At 41.9% G+C, this 17060-nt stretch overlaps 2 protein-coding genes across 4 annotated transcripts in view; one reads left to right on the forward strand and one right to left on the reverse strand.

Annotated features, from left to right (window-relative positions):
• Positions 1-2354, forward strand: part of c6h10orf71 (chromosome 6 C10orf71 homolog) — a 36464-nt gene extending 34110 nt beyond the window's left edge. For both annotated transcript variants that reach the window (XR_015939453.1, XR_015939452.1), the window contains one exon: positions 37-2354. The gene's annotated coding sequence lies outside the window, so the exon portion shown is untranslated. The remainder of the gene's footprint in view (positions 1-36) is intronic.
• Positions 879-17060, reverse strand: part of ercc6 (excision repair cross-complementation group 6) — a 27376-nt gene continuing 11194 nt past the window's right edge. For both annotated transcript variants that reach the window (XM_088634485.1, XM_088634486.1), the window contains exons 9-21: positions 15369-15539; positions 14803-14979; positions 12314-12430; positions 11930-12025; positions 9608-9826; positions 8008-8118; positions 6767-6886; positions 4623-4717; positions 3446-3591; positions 2525-3109; positions 2003-2189; positions 1807-1885; positions 879-1533 (exon numbers count right to left, since the gene is read on the reverse strand). In XM_088634485.1, coding sequence (XP_088490611.1) covers positions 1096-1533; positions 1807-1885; positions 2003-2189; positions 2525-3109; positions 3446-3591; positions 4623-4717; positions 6767-6886; positions 8008-8118; positions 9608-9826; positions 11930-12025; positions 12314-12430; positions 14803-14979; positions 15369-15539 — 2541 coding nt within the window. In that variant the 3' untranslated portion in view covers positions 879-1095. The remainder of the gene's footprint in view (positions 1534-1806; positions 1886-2002; positions 2190-2524; positions 3110-3445; positions 3592-4622; positions 4718-6766; positions 6887-8007; positions 8119-9607; positions 9827-11929; positions 12026-12313; positions 12431-14802; positions 14980-15368; positions 15540-17060) is intronic.

The following is a 17060-nucleotide window of genomic DNA, read 5'->3' on the forward strand; positions in this document are numbered from 1 at the left end:
TTCAAAGCCTGTTATAATTATTTTGTTCTGCTGCAGATAAGATCTCCCTCCTCAACATCTCTGCTGGACAGCTCTTTCCATACGGCCAACCGGATTTAACGTCTGACAGACCCCCTCTTTCCGGAGAGCTGTAAAAACTAGTAACTGAGTCGGCACAGCTCTGGCAACCTCGTCATTCTACAACATCAGAACATATTGCAAAACCCCTGGAAATGTTTGTATGAACGTTAATCCACAACAGCCTACCCTGCTAAATTGAAAACAGAAATCCCAGTGATGAATAGTGGAGCTCGACCTGTCAGATTTCCACCTACAACGTCTGGGTAGCAAGAGCCAGATTGCATTTCTCACTCTACCCCAACAAACGTTTTCGGTACAAAACGTGGTGTCAATATTGTTTTTGTACAGTTTTAGGGATCTCTCTTCTTAATTTAATGTTTGACGACGGCAGATTAAATTAAAATGACAATGCCACAGACAAGTGAGCGATTGTTCCAGTTTCCAGTTTTAACTTTAAAAAGTGTTCACAAAGCAAAAGAAAGGACTAATTTAGCCGCTTGACTAAATGGAAGTGTTATCAATGTACTGTATATGTTCTTGAGATCACTGATTAACGGTCCATTAGGAACATGTTTATGTGCATAGGCAGGCAGAACAATTCTGTTTTTAATCCTTTGATTGGGGTCTTTGAAATATTGGCTTTTTGGCACTTTGCTTTGCCTACAATACAAAGTGACTTTTAAATAGCGTAGAGGGCAGGAGTTCTTTATTTTTCATGTTTAAAATTGGGATGTTCCCATTAAGAGGTATGTGTATGTTTATTGATGCATAGTGCATGTCCTTCTAATTATGTCCATTATGGAAGACAATCTCCAATATTTCCAAACATTGCTTTTATTCTGAAACATACTTCAGATCCATTTGTAGTTAGTTTATTGCGCTGGTAAACCCATCTTCTTTCCCAATTCAGTTTCCAAAACAAAATTACTGTACAGTATATGGCTTCAAGTATTTCCCAGGTAAAAAAAATGAAAGATATGGAATATTTTACAATACAGTACAAATTAACACAATGTGTAAAAAATGCATATAAATTCACTGGAATTCTGCTTTAAGTTTCCAAATGCCTTCTTTACCAGGAGACCTATGGAAATCACAGATGTTCCGTAACAGTTCTCTGAAAATCACTGTTTGTGAGGCAGACAGCTTGGGAGTGAACTCCTGCAATATTTCCTGAGTGCTTGCCTGTCCATCGACCTGGGCCTGAAAGGCAATAAAGTTCCTCAAGTCCACCAGCAGCTCGTCGTGTTCGGTCGGGGTGAGGGATGCGGCAGACGCCGGCGGCACGCCGTCCTGCTCCCTGTCACTCTCCAGGGACTGGGAAAGGCTCAGGTGATTCCTGGCCCTCATCACGGCCAGCAGGGAAGATGAGGACAGAGCAGAGAGGCTGGAGTCTTCCTCCACGCCTTCCCCACTGAAATGACTGGAGGAGGGAGTCTTCTTCAAGCCTAGTTTCTTAATAACAGCAGCGTCCTAAAACACAAACCGTGTAGGGAGCGTGAGGTCAGTTATGGCCCGATGCTAGGCATGAGACCTATACAAACCCAGACAGGTCTGGTAACCACACAACTATACAAAACACAGCTCTGCTTAAGTCCACCGCCAAGTCTTTGAGTCTGTGCCTTAGAGGATAAATACTGGTTTCAGTACATTTAACATTAGAATCAAACGTATCCATCTGTTAGAAAAAAGAAATGTTTAAGTCTCTATAAAAAACCTAAAAACTCCAAAGTTAAGATGTCCTACCTTGCACTTCTCCGGCACACTGGTTGTAACTGGGGCTGCAGCAGACAGCAGAGAATTTTTCTTTGTTCCAAACCTTTTCCTAATGTTAAATGAAAAAACCATTAGGATGATGAAAAGTAAGCAGTGCCACATCTAGGACAGCAGACAGGGCCAAACGGGAGTGTTTTTTAAAGAAGCTGAAATTGCATGTACTAACTTTGCTCCCACCAGGGGGCTGCCCTGTGGGGCTGGAGCTCTGGAGAAGGGCAGCCTGCAGTGCTGTCGGGAGATCCTCACAGCTCTCAAAGCATCCTTGGCCACTCTGTTCGCCTCCGCTTCCACCAGGACATAGTCTGGGTTTGAGGCCTCCATGATCGAGTCATGTTTCATGACGCTGTGGATTCCTAAGAAGCAAGACAGAAAACAATACTGCCATCACCATTCAAGCCTCAAGCCTTGCATACTCGATAACTAAGAAAACAACTCATTTGTTCTGTAAAAGAACTGAACTGTTTAATGACCCTTTTAATGCTTGGCAGGAGCCAAATAAACAAAAAATAATGTCTGAACTCCGCTTTCCTCCCAAAAATGTTCCATGCAAGTGGCATGCAGCTGCAAAACAGGTATTGCGCCTGCTGAACACACGACATAATTTTCAGATGCAAGAAATAAAACTGTGCAAACGAAAACAGTGCCGCGACTTGTCGTTTGGCATGTGATAATGGATAAAACATGATACCAGATTTCTTGAAGAGCTTGGCTAAGACATAATCGTCGCTCTTGTTCTGGTCTTCTCTCTCCTTGTCGTCCCCCTCCTCCCTTCTGTACTTCCTCCTCTTCACCAGGTGCGGGATGTGATGGCCCTCGAACCTGCTGCCGCTGGGGTGCTTGTGCTTGTGCTTGTGTGGCGGCGGCGGCGCCACGCCCTCTCCAGGGGCGCAGTGCTTCCTTTTCTCTTTGTGCTTCTGGGGGCTGCCGTGCCCCGGCTGGCTCTGCCCTCCGTCCACGGCCGGCCCGGCCGCGGGGGCGGAGGCCTCCGGCGCCGTGCTGGCGTCTCCTGTGTCCTCTCCGCCGGTGCTGCCGGCCGGGGGGCCGCGCCTCGTCCCCGCGTTTCTGCGGTCGGCTCCGCCCTCGCCCTCGCTCACACTCGCCCTCCCGCGCTCTGTCGAGGCTGGGTTTTCGCGGCCGCTGAGCCCCGGGCTAGACTCCAAGGAGGTGGCCTCCCTGGGCCTCTCGGCCACACTCTGCCTGGTGTCGCCGGGGCTTGGCTGTGAGGTCCGGGGTTTTGACAGCTTCTTCGGGATTGTGACGTCGGACCCAGTGCCTGAGCGCAAGAAAAAGAACGAGACCCTGATTCTTCTGCAAGGCATGACGTCACACCGAAAAAGCATATCAGTGGAGATCAAAGGGTAACATTCTGATACATTTAACATGGTTTTTTTTATTGGCGAAAACGAATGTGGGGAAAACGACATAGGAATCAATATAATGCACTTTTAAAAGAAAGTCACAGACTCAATGACATCACTCATATGGAAGAGGAACCTTCTTCCAAGAAACACTTCTGCACCCTCATACACACATTTAAGGCACACTCTGCATGTGTCTGTGAACCCACAAAGAAGAACCGACTTTAACATGAGTTCCACGGCTGAAATACCTGCAAACAAAGCACTGGTTTCTGTCCCCTGAGAGCCATCAGGATTGCTCAATGTGAAAAGCTCATAAATATCATTGGACTTAAAAAAACGCCGCTGTTTTGGGTCTTTCAGTACTCGATTTGTGAGGAACTGCTTGAAGATTTGTCTGAGGAAAAGAAAAAAAAAACTAGTTATATTGAAATTCTTCAATCGGATCTTCGCCCGTAACACAGTCATTAACATAATGACCAGAAATAAAACCCTACTACCCCTTGATTTTACACAATTTTACCCCACTGAACTGTAAAGCAGCTGGAAAAAGAATATTGTTTTATAGGTTCGGTCTGAATTAGTCAATTAACCTGTAAACAACCCGCAAATTCAGTTTCTTTGGGAATTTACAGTATTTCAAGAATCAAATAACACACCAGGTTACCACTGTCCCTGAACGTCCTGCGTGAACATTTGTCTTTGGCACTTAATGACTTTATAGTCTGTTTCAAATGCGAATTCAAATGCGAGAAACAATATGACTGGTAATGGTTTGTGTTATCTTTATGGAAAAAACAATTGGAAATCTTCAAAAGGACTGAATGCTGAGCAACAACAAAACAAATCTATGGTCTTTAGAAAACCAAAGCCCTCCAGAAACTCTCCGTTATTAGGAGACTAAATGTGTTATAAAGCCGTAGAACAGGAAATTATTTGATGCATTAATCATTAAACAAAAATATATTACTTTAATAAAAGGGAAATGTGTTAAAAATACTCAAGCAAAGCATGTGTTTTAAATAAACACAGAATATGTCCTAGTTTTAAAAGGAAGCATTATATATAGTCTATCAGAGAGAAATAAAGCCTTTATTAAAAATAAAAACTTTGGACATCTCTACATTTCTGTCTTAATGTGCTGTTGTTGTCTTAAAATAATATTTCCATAACCCAAGAAATTACATAAAGCTAAACTCACGCAGACTCAAAAATGAGCTGAAATTATACACTAAAGTTTTGCAAACCATGAAGTAAAACAATTATAAGGGATGAGACAGTTCTGCATCACTAAAAAAAGTTGTCGAGATTGCTTTGCCAGTAGTAGTTTTTCACTGCATTCTGATCCAGGGACCCTAAGTAGCTATTCTTCTCTGAAACAAGTAACTATCTCCAGGCTTCCATAAAACCATGCCTGTTATTACAGACCTGTGGTAAATCTTCTCTTCAATAGTCCCAGCCGTCACCAATCTGTACACTGTCACTTGCAGCTTCTGGCCTATTCTCCAAGCACGTTCTCGGGCCTAAAAAAGCAGAAACATCACAACTCTAATCAGAGCAATGAAAAGCACGAGGATGAAATACTTGGAACAGACTGAAACAAAATTTAGGAACACGTGACATCTACTGCGAGGGATAATGTTCATGTGTCCAGGGGTTTCACTGTCACTCACCGGTCTTTTATTATTAAACTACTGCTTTTATTCAAGGAGACTTACATTGGTACACATTTACCCAGCAGGCAGTGGTTGTGAATGACGTTGCTCAAGGACACAACAGCAGTTCTCCAACCGGGATTTGAAGCCACAGTCTTAACAGCCCTGAGCCCCTAACCCAGTGGTTCTGAATCCTGGTTCTGGTGACCCACATACCTGCTGGTAGGTTTCCCTACCTAAGTTAGATAATAGAGGCCTTACTTGATCTAAGAAGCTGCTTCAAATTGAATATTTGCATTTTGTTTCTGGTCACAAGCTAGGAATTTCACTTCACTAATAAAAACACAATGGTTAAAGCGCCAATAAGTTTAAGAGCTGGGAACAGACGCATCGGCTGTGTGGCTCAGCAGGACCAGGGCTGGGAACCGCTGTGCTAAACCATACCGATCCCCCTCGCGTTCTCTCTCAATTTTATTATTTATTTCACAATCATCACCAGTGACAATCATCAAAGTGCTCAGGAAAGTGAGTTTAGATTCGCAATTTACTATGCAACACGAAAAAACAACTGCCTCTGACAAAAAGAAAAGAAGTTTCGGGATTGATAGGATATTTTTGTCTAAATTTGGGTGTTTTTTTAAAAGAAAATATGTAGAATTTTTTTAATGGAAAACTCAGGTGATTGACTTTGTTTAGCATATTATTAATATACACATTACTATTTGAGCTGCAATTATCATTCACAAATTATGCTTAATCACGAGGTACATCTGACTTCTCTTTCACTGTGAAAGCTGGGTACAAAAAAATCAACTAACTTTGCCACCAGCTGGCACTGCCTTTCAGTTATTACCCTAAGCTTTTATCCACCAACCAAGGATTTTCAACAGGTGAAACTTTCTTGTTAAAAATAAAGCAAGCTGCAGTCTTAAAAGCTGTACTTGAGTAACTTGGTTGTGAATGCCTGATGCTGAACTGACGTACAGTGCCACTGCACTGTCAGAACGATCAAGGAAGTCAAGAGAATTGTACTTAAAGGCTTCATTAAAAGAATGAATTTACGTACCATTATAACTAACCAAAGCATTTAAACTTGTACAAATGCATTTAACTGATGTTTTCTTTGTTATATTTGGTTTTGGTATACAGCATTAGCAAATGACCTTTAACATAGTTAAAATATTCTATAAATAGCTTAAAAGACAAATAAATCATCTAGAGTCTTTTATCCATTCACCATTTGCATACTGGCAGAAAAACTAAACTTAAAAGCAAAAAAACTGCAAATATTTACTGTTCCAACACTGACAAATGTACATGACATTAGAAAAAGAATCCACTTTTTCCTAATTGGAAAGTCAGTGTGTTTGTGCTGCTTTTGGATATAATCTAAAATATAATCTTGCCTACCTTACCTACCTATAATACACAAGTCAAATGTTGCAAAGGTACGGCATTTTTGCAAACTGAAATCATTTCTAAACAAAACCTAATTAAAAAAAAAAAACGTCTCCAGCTTCCACGAATTAAAAGTCTGGCTGCCTCAGAACAATGAATTCTGTTTTATTGTTATGCACGTGTACCCTACTATTATACCCCTGAAAAACAGTCAGCAAAACTAAAGCAGTAGAACAGACAAAATGCTATTTTTTGTTTGCTGAACAATGTATATTATAACAAATTGGACTTTGTACATTAACAACATGCAACATAAGGATTCGTGTCATTACATTATACCGATTTTATGTTTATAATGTTTTATAAACCTGTACTCATTTTTAAAACAAATGTGTCTTGTGTTGTCTTGGGTAGACGTCTGTAAGCTACATGTGAGCTACATCATACTGGAGTCTTTCTTTTTCGTTGCTGTCGCCAGGGTCAGAGATCTCCGAATGACGGCAGTAAACGGTCAGTAACCTGCGTGTCAGTGCTAGGGTTCCAGTCAGGGTCGAAGATGATCACCCTGTTCGCTCCTGTCAGGTTCACTCCCAGTCCTCCCACTCTGGTGGTCAACAGAAACAGGAATATGGACTTGTTCTAGACAATCAGACGAGATGTTACAAGTCATTATACTTCCGTTATGTCATCTTTCGTTCTTTACTGAATATTAAAAAAAAGTTATTAAACCGGACATAGCAAATGTGCAATGTTTTTTTAACAACAAAGGAAAAAAGAGAACAAACAATGCTGAATAAACAGGCATGGCAGAGCCCTTACAGATCTGCCTTACTGTCCTTACAGTGTTTCTCTATTTTGTTTTCTACCAGGGAGCAGCTCCCTGAAGCATTCCTCACTTGAGGACCACTTAAAAACCACAACAAAATGATAGAAGAAACCATACTGAAGTCATCCATGATCACTGTGAGCTGGGCCTCTCTGGCTCTGTCCGAAAGGGGACAGGGACCGGCTTCAGTCCACGGGACCAGGGGTTAAGAAACACGGCCCTAGTATCAGCAAGTAAGGGCCATTCGGTACAAGAACAGCAGGGCAACAATCGCTTCTGGCAAAAAATTACATATCTGACATGAAAGAGTGAAACTTTCCCTTAAAAACTGACTGCTGGGGCTTCTCTGAGCTGAGTGAGGGTAGCAGACAGCAGTCTATGTGAAATACTGTATAACCATCTTAACCTTTATTACGAACTCTACAGCAGGCTTTGTGAAACCATATTAGTACAGTAAAAGAGTCCCGTTTTTCAATAGCCAACACTTTAAAGATGCAGATATATTAATTTTGGCACTAGGCATGCTATGACTAGAGCTGCAAACTGTGTTGCTTTTTGATCTGCTAAGACAATAAAACAGGGTGCAAATGTTCATTCCATGCAGAAAAAGAAAAGAGAAATACAGAGTTTAAGCCATGGAGCCTCTTCATTAGTGGGAGTCTTGCTCAATTCCATCTTTGTTCTGTTTCCATGAATCTTTGAAATCACTTTACAGAGATGGAGATATTTTCTGGGGGGGTATTGCTAAAGAATGATGCAATTATAAGAATTAAACAAATCAAATCCTTCCCTGGGTATGGTTGGGACAGCACTTCTTTTTCTGGCTTTAGGGTCAGATATGTGCATCGGCACTGCATGTGACTGAAGAAACTGCACTGTCTGCAGACCGAATGTCCTGTAACTCTGTGGGACAGCACAGCCAGTCTCTGCTCACCTCATTGTACTGTGCAATAAGAGGCTGCCGTGAAGCTATAGTGGTGGTTCCATCCATCTTGAGGTAGGAGAACCCTCTGTCCCTCACAAAGACCTCCAGGATATTCAGCATCTGGGAGAAGAGGCGGTTTCACACCAAACATGGTTAACAGGATTACTTAGGATTAAAAGCCATTAAGAGTGCATGTACAAAGAAAAGCAACACACCGTAATTTTCTATGCATTCTGTGGAAAAATCCCATTTCTATTGAACAGGAAAAGCTGGCCCCTGAAAGATCCTGTATAATAAAATGCATTTCATAATGAATTGTATTGAATAACAAATGGCATTTCAGAAACTTATTTGTGGATGAAAATGATATATACAGTTGCAGCCACTGGTATAAACACACACAATTCTCATAAAAACGTAAAACACTTCACTACTGATTACTTAGAAGAAAAAGTATAAATAAACTAAACCTTTGGTAAGAACTGTTTTGGAAAACAAAACAATACCCACAATGACTGAAATTATGCAGAATTTGTCCAGTTAAAAAATCTCCTTCACAACACAAAGTCTATATGTGGAGTATGTGTGAAACATTTCACTGCCAGGTGCTATGTTGTGACAGACACTGTGAGGCTCTTCTCCAGAGCAGGGCAGTGTTGACAGTACTGTGAGAGACACTGTGAGGCTCTTCTCCAGAGCAGTGCAGTGTTGACAGTACTGTGACATCACTGTGAGGCTCTTCTCCAGAGCAGTGCAGTGTTGACAGTACTGTGACAGACACTGTGAGGCTCTTCTCCAGAGCAGTGCAGTTTTGACAGTACTGTGACATCACTGTGAGGCTCTTCTCCAGAGCAGTGCAGTGTTGACAGTACTGTGACAGACACTGTGAGGCTCTTCTCCAGAGCAGTGCAGTGTTGACAGTACTGTGACATCACTGTGAGGCTCTTCTCCAGAGCAGAGCAGTGTTGACAGTACTGTGAGAGACACTGTGAGGTTCTTCTCCAGAGCAGTGCAGTGTTGACAGTACTGTGACATCACTGTGAGGCTCTTCTCCAGAGCAGGGCAGTGTTGACAGTACTGTGACAGACACTGTGAGGCTCTTCTCCAGAGCAGTGCAGTGTTGACAGTACTGTGACATCACTGTGAGGCTCTTCTCCAGAGCAGTGCAGTGTTGACAGTACTGTGACATCACTGTGAGGCTCTTCTCCAGAGCAGGGCAGTGTTGACAGTACTGTGACAGACACTGTGAGGCTCTTCTCCAGAGCAGTGCAGTGTTGACAGTACTGTGAGAGACACTGTGAGGCTCTTCTCCAGAGCAGTGCAGTGTTGACAGTACTGTGACATCACTGTGAGGCTCTTCTCCAGAGCAGTGAAGTGTTGACAGTACTGTGACATCACTGTGAGGCTCTTCTCCAGAGCAGGGCAGTGTTGACAGTACTGTGACATCACTGTGAGGCTCTTCTCCAGAGCAGTGCAGTGTTGACAGTACTGTGACATCACTGTGAGGCTCTTCTCCAGAGCAGTGCAGTGTTGACAGCACTGTGACAGACACTGTGAGGCCCTTCTCCTACAGTAACAGCACCTTCTCCTGAGCGGTGTGAGCACTGACCTGCCGCGACTGAGAGAAGAGCAGCACTCGGTGGCCCTGCTTGTGCCACAGCCGCAGCAGAGACTCCACGACAATCAGTTTACCAGAGCGCTTCCAGTACCCAAAGCGCTCCTCCTCAGTTAGCTGCTCATCCGGAACCCCCTTCAGGATCATAGGACCCCCAGAGAACAGGTCTGGGTGATTGCAGATTTTCCTCAGAGCTATCAGGCCAGAGAACACCTGGAAAGAGAAACCAGGCCAGCCTGAATATCCGGGGTTCATACCCATTGGCAGCCATTCACCTGCTCAGCTTGGGGGTCCATGGTTCAAAGAATCTCCCTAAAACATTGGGGCAAACTTTTGATTCCTCAACCAAAAAGAAACTGCGTCCGCTGTTCCTTCACCAGTGGACTGTTTATAACAAAGCTTACAGTGGATCTGCTGACCGGACCAGATCTTACCATATCATTTGAATGAACACTTTCTACATATTTTGTATTTGCTTTCAGTTTTAACCCGAGGACCTTTTGGAAGTAACTCATTGAAAAGCATATAAAAAAACGATTTCACTTCCTTACATTTGTATAGATTTGCTTTATTCAAATTAAATCTTTCCTAAGCATTCTTCAAAGCCTGGTCTTCCATCAGAAAATCTACCTAAAATGTCCAAAGTTCTCAGAAACAATGGGGTATATAATACCCATTAATGTAAATATCCTTAAGGAAGAAAAAAAGATTTCTCTTCTGGTAGCTTGGAAACTGAAACAGAAACGTCAACAGACTACACATTAAAAATTCAACTTAATGGACTTTAGACCACATTAGGGTTTGTAAACTGCACATCTATCCCCAAATGACCTCTAGAGCACTTGGGACAGTGCAATAAATTGCCTATTTCCACCTCTCCTTTCAAAACATGAGAACTAAATAAGAAGGAGAAAAGATAAAGGAAATAAACAAATTGTAACACGATTATTAAACAACATGCAAATTAAAATAACACGTTTGTCCTTGGACAACATTCACACTCAATCAGAGCAACGACGTAAAACTGGACTGACAGACACGGCTCAAAGGAACATTTGACCATTCTATATTTTTTTATTTTTAGCAGCTAAGTGATCCAAAGATCTCATCCATCTGTTTCGTGAAAGAATCCAGAGTATCAGTTTTGACAACATCAAGAACATGGAAGGGGACTGTGTATTTGACATCCTGGTCCAATGAGAATGGCTGAGTCTGTCCTGCTTGCAGTGCTCTCTCACACAGCATTTTTCATCATGACAGATATGCAACCAGTAAACAGATATCCACATGCTCTATCAGATAAGTTCCCTCCACTGCTGATACAAAGCAGCATTACTAACCTGATCATAAAGCATTCAAATGTTTTTCCTTGGAAAATAAAGAAAACTATATACACAACTGTCACCCTTGAACACGGACATATCAACGTTTGAAGTTATGTTTGTACGGCGTACTGCTAAAATCTTGCTACATGAATGTTTTATGATAATTGGTAATCCTAATTTTAATCGCTATTATTTGGATGCTGTTTTGCATTTCAAAATGTATCCATTCTAAATATTTTTTTTCTGGATATAATGTGCAATAAAAGCACCTAGTGAGCTCAAATGTTCAGGTCAAACAGCTGAATAATTGATGAAACATTTGCGAGTTACTGGAACACAGAAGTGTGGCAGAAGCAGGCAGAAGTGGAATCGTGTTGTTTCCTTTCCTTCTGAAGTGTGCATGGCACTGTTCCGAGATGTCCTTACCGCACACGCGAAACTGCACCTGCATTCGAAGGAAGCGGGCCCTTTCAACAGACCGCTAAAGAGAGTCGTCGAATTGGCAAGCTTATGTAAAAATAATGGGCCGGAATCTCTGCATCTGCGTCAGTCACAGCTGAGGGAAGACGCAACAGTCCCTGTACCCAATAAACCAGGACTGTGTGGGAGAACTAAAAGTGTTTGGATTCAACATGTGCCGATCACTGATAAAGACAGGGTGATGCATCAGGGTAGTGAGGGCACTTTCCTGAAGTACTGAACAAGCATCTACAATGCCATTCATCAGACTCCCTGTTTGCATTACGAGAGCTGCACACAAAAAAGGGAAGTGGCGCAACAAAGCTTTAATAATCAGCGCTCACTGTAGTGGATTTAGTAAGGAAAACCAGGCTTAGTTATTCAGATTTCTTTTATACCCAATACTATTATAAAGAAAAAAGCCACATAGTCCAAATAATGCTCAAAGTAAACATACCTTTGTAAACCACCGGAATATTCATTACACATTTCAGAGGAAAACATAAGACTTTATTAGTGAGGGCAACTATACCTGCATCTCACCATTCAGGATCTGATAGACCTCTTTGGAATCTATGAAGGTTTGGTATACCTGGCGCTGCTCTTCTGTTAATCGGCAAAACAGCACCTTTTGAGGGGGAACAGAAACAAGAAAATTATTAACTGAACATTTTAAATACAGAACATAGATTAACTTGCCAAAGTAGGCTTTTAAGAGGCTCATATCATACGGCATCATACAGTATGAATATAGTTAAAATTAAGAAATGTTATTCTGCAGTATCAAAAGTGTCTGGAAAACATTATGACACTCGGAACAGAAATCAAGTCATGTCATCTACGCTTAAGGGAGGTTAAGAAAGGTCAAGTCAAACAGTAACACGGCACTGGACTCCACTCTATTGGCAAAGCTTACCTGCTCATTTTTGTCAGGCAGTGAAAGGTTTGTTTTGACATCTGCCTTCATCCTTCGCAGGAGATATGGGTTTATGGTGTCTCGCAATACGCAGGCACACTTATAAGCTGTCTGTACCTATAAAGATAAAACGTCAAAGTACCGCCACATGAAAACGATTTTGCAACTTCTGAGATGTGAAACAATTCACATTGTGGTCTTTCCATGTGGTCACCTCATAACCCTCATTAAAAAAAGGACTTTAGACGCAGGCAGGTTGTAGTGCCAATGTTGTCTGTCTTGTATCGTACCTACTGTAGGAATGTTCAGTCAATGGCACTGGGCTGCTTTCAGAGCCGAGATATAGGAGGTCTCAGGAACAGGCTCCAGAAGAAGTTATGCAGAACTCGGCAGGCCCAACCAAAAGCTTTGACCGGTGCCAACCATAAAGTTTCACCTTCTTCTGCTGTTTTCATTCAGCAGATCGACACATTAAAGATTCATTTAAGTGCTGCTTCTCCCAAGGGGGGGGAGCTCTCTTCTATCTCTGCCGTTAGCCTAATCCTGTGTTAGGCCAAATGCCTTTTACCAGTAATCTAACAGGGCCTAAAGATCAAAAGAAACCAGCAGGAGGCCTGCAGCCCTGGAAGACACCAGACAATGAGTGGAGATTAGTGCCCACTTGAGACGACAAAAGGCAGTGAGAGGCCGAGCTTGTGATCACAGAAAAATAAAAGGCCATGCTGATCTTAAGTGAGCATATGCTACAATAATGAATCATCTGTGAAGTACTACCCGCATGATGTACAAGCTCACTGCTAATTTACTAAAAGCATTTAAAAGAGGATGAAACACGGAGCAATTAAAATTATTGAATTAAAAACTATTTGTAATTGGAACTCATAATCTCATGAAAAAAAAACAATCAAAAATGCATGAAGACATTAATTTAGAAGGCAAGGAGCTTAAGTCAAGTGTTTGCTTTCTTACACCCTTACTTTATCAGTACAGAACCACGTCATTAAAACCATGAATATGTAGTAAAAGCTATCATCTGGCTGTAGATAACAAATGAAGCTGAATGCAGTAAAATGTGAATATTTCAACAGCGACCTTTATTAAAATCCCTTCTTCACGTTAAAAAGGACAATTTGAAATGATTTGTGAGCCGACATATATTTTCTTCTGTGATCACATCTTTCCTCCGACTACGATTCCAGCCTTCCGTTATTTCTCACTATTTGCTATTGAATAAATCCGCGTCTGAAACGTGGTAAAGAAAAATAAAACACAAACTCAGCAGAACGTAGGGAGGACAGAGAACCTGGGAACAGACAGCTGAGAAGCATTTGCTGCTAAAGGCATTCTAAATGAACAGTGAAGTTAGCTATTTCCAACCATTTAATAACATTAATAATTAGTAAAGGTTTTCATTATTGGCTGGGGAAGGAACATCAATATTCCTTTTAAGGCATCGAAGAAAGTAAATCTATACGGTCAGTGCATTATTGAAAAAGGTCCGCTGATAAAGACACTAGATTATTCCTTTCACAGCCTGGCACACACATCCTTTTTTCCATGTGCCCTAAATGGCCTGTATTAAAAGCTAAAAAAATTAAGTGCATTAGCCCTTTCTGGATTGCTCTACAATCAATTTCAGTTCAATATTTATATTTTAGATCAGTGTCCTATTGGTAGATGCCTTCTCAGCAGTTTACAGGCACAAACAAAACCCGACGCAGCCTGTTATTGGGGATCAGATAATAAACTCAGCACAAAAAGAACATTTATATCTTGATGCTACTGAAGTATTTAGCAGACTCTCTGCAGCAACAAGAAGGTTGGCTGTGCACAAACAGCCACTGCTGCAGAGCTGCCGAGTTACCACAGGGCTTGATGGGCCAAAAGCCTCCTCTGTTTTGCAACGGGTGACGTGGAGACATGGCTGGACACCACCTCCTCACAAGCCTTGACTCCTGGCCTCTGTCCCTGTGACGGACTCTCACTTCCTACTTCCCAGGCTCGGTGCGGACGGTCCCAACTGAGCACCTCGCTCCGCACTGACTGACTCCGCAAACCTGCGTTCTGTGCTGCTGCTGCCAACCTCTCGCGCCCTTACGTGTCTGGCCACCAGGCTAAGGAATACCCCTCTCAGACACACAGGGGCTCTTGCTACGTGATTAAAAAGACCGAATTTAAACACTTGTCTTCATTCGGGCTTGTAATTGGTTTTGTTTTATTGCCGTATTCTAACAGTTCGTGTGATGGGAGAGTATCGGAATATGCTGACTGGTCAACACATTTCCTAGGACTCAAGGCTCAGCGAGTGGATGCTTTATCCCTGAGCAAGGCCTTGGGTGTGGAGCAGACTCAGGCACTATATTAGGGGGAACCAGAGAAAAGTGAAACCCGCCTTCTCGCTTTTACAACACACTGGGGGTGACGTGGGAAACAAGTGCGCTGGGCTGAGAGCCAGCCGGACGAGTTGGCGCCAGTGACAAGTGTCATACCTGGACCGGAGAAGCATTGGAATAACCTCCCATAGTGATAGGGACTGAAAACTGCTCCATGAAAATGGGCAGCGTTCCCAGTTTGCCGGGGAAAACGAAGTCGAAGAGCGACCAGAGCTCCTTCAAGTTATTCTGCATTGGAGACCCCGACAGGATGAAGCGATGGGGTGTGCGGAACTGGGACAAGAAAAGGAGAAAAGGAAATACACATATAAACACACAATTAAAACATGTTCTAGAACACATGGAAAATAGTCCATGTTCCGTCTCATTCACAACAGTACTGCTGAGCAATCGTGGCAAAACCAATACTCAAAGTTGGCACACGAGTCTTTATAATCTAAACGCAGATTAATATCCATTTAACAAAAGAACAGGAACAGAGGAATGAAATTTTAATATATAGAGAAATGATACAGCTTAACTGGTCCTTTTATGTAACAGTGGTAGGATTTGATTGCAGAGAATCTGTGCACACTGTTGGGGTACAGATTCTGTAAATGAACAGTGCTGAACACCAAGAGTATATCAGAGTCCACTGACCCCCCCCGGGGGGATAGCCTCACCTGTTTGCAAGCACGTGTAACCCCAGCATATGGATTTCGGATCTTGTGCCCTTCATCCAGAATCGCATAGTGCCAGTCGTACTTCTGAATATAGTCTTGCATGATCCGAACATACGAGTAGGAAGTGATAAGAATCCCGTGGCAGGCTGCTATCTCATGGATCAGCTTTTCCTGGAACAGAAATCAAATTCCATTTAGCAAAACGTGGAAAGAAATCCCAACAACAACAACAACAACAAAAAAAAGAAAAGAGCAAACATCAATAAGTAGTAAAATGAAAGATTGTTGTTGTCTAAATAAGGCGAAATGATGATAAACAATGAAAAAACAATCACTCTCATTTCCCATTCAGAATACTGTGCCGTTGTCCTGCTAGTAAGTTCAGATTTTACTTCTTTTTTTCCCCACTCACAAGGAAAAATGTTCCACATGAAACACCTTTAGGCTAAAGGCTACCAGATATCACTCTGCCACTGTCTAAACTCGATACCTGGTAGCGGTCCATCACAAAATATAACGCAGATCTCTATCTGTGCACTTAACACAAATCATCTCCGGTGACTTCAAATTAAAAGCTTGTAAAATATGTAACCTCTCTGGTTTTTTTTGTGCAATTAATAGGGTACATCTGCTATTAGCCTGACTTGCTGAATGCTGTGCTGCTGTCATTAAAAGACACTTTGCGAGTGTACTGCAGATATTACAGATGCTCCTGAGACCGATCCCTCCTGGAGGGCAAACAGTGGACGGGTGGAAAACAACAGCCATAAATCACACTGTCAGGCAGCGGAGAGAGCACAAAGGCAGCTCAGGCTCCTGAAGACCATTCACAGTAAACACGGCGTGGGAGCCTCCTAGTCAGGAATTACTGAACCTGTAATTAATTAAAACTTCCTTCAAGCTAAATCTTTAATAAACGAGGATTTGTGCTGACAAGGAGGAAAAGAGACGAAAAGCGAGAGGAGGTCTTGGCAGCACACCTCGTGTCTCCGTCGTTGAGCCTCTGGATTATCACAGCCATTCTTCAGTGGCACTCAGACTGGGAGGGTGTAATTCCTTTTTTGTCAGAGGACTTTAAAAAAACCCCAACTAAAAACAGCACCACATAAACTAAAGCTAAAATGACGTCTACTGAAGGAATTATTGCTACTTCAATAACTTTGCGCAGTGAGCCTGAGGATATTTTATGAGTAACGCAAAACAGAAGCGTGCCAGGTTATACATGTGTGATTGTGAGTACTGAATTCCCTTTAAATACATGCACAAGAACTGTGATTAACCTTCTAGTTACGGTCTTGTTTAAAGCGAAATAATTCCAATTTAGAATATAATTAGACAAACCATGCATTTTTAGAAAAGTCTAAAATTCATACATTGCTCACAAACAACACTATAACTTTATTACCGTACTATAAAAACTATAAATGGGTCACTTTGGAAAAAAGCAAATAATTCACCATGCATGGCCTGAGCTTTACTTGTTTGACTATCACCTTAAGTTCTTTAGGTTCAAAATCACAAAGTAACTCCATGTCAAGGTTTTTATGCTGAGTACAGGATACCAGCGCTATTGCTGGGATTACATGATAAAACACTGAAATGAAAATTGCTGTAAAAAGTGGTAAAATGCTATCAAATATAATATACTTTATAAAGTCCTTAAATATCAGAATTATTAAAAAACATCATTAA

The sequence above is a fragment of the Lepisosteus platostomus genome, chromosome 6 (assembly GCF_059453375.1).
Source record: "Lepisosteus platostomus isolate fLepPlt1 chromosome 6, fLepPlt1.hap1, whole genome shotgun sequence".
Taxonomy (NCBI): Eukaryota; Metazoa; Chordata; class Actinopteri; order Semionotiformes; family Lepisosteidae; genus Lepisosteus; species Lepisosteus platostomus.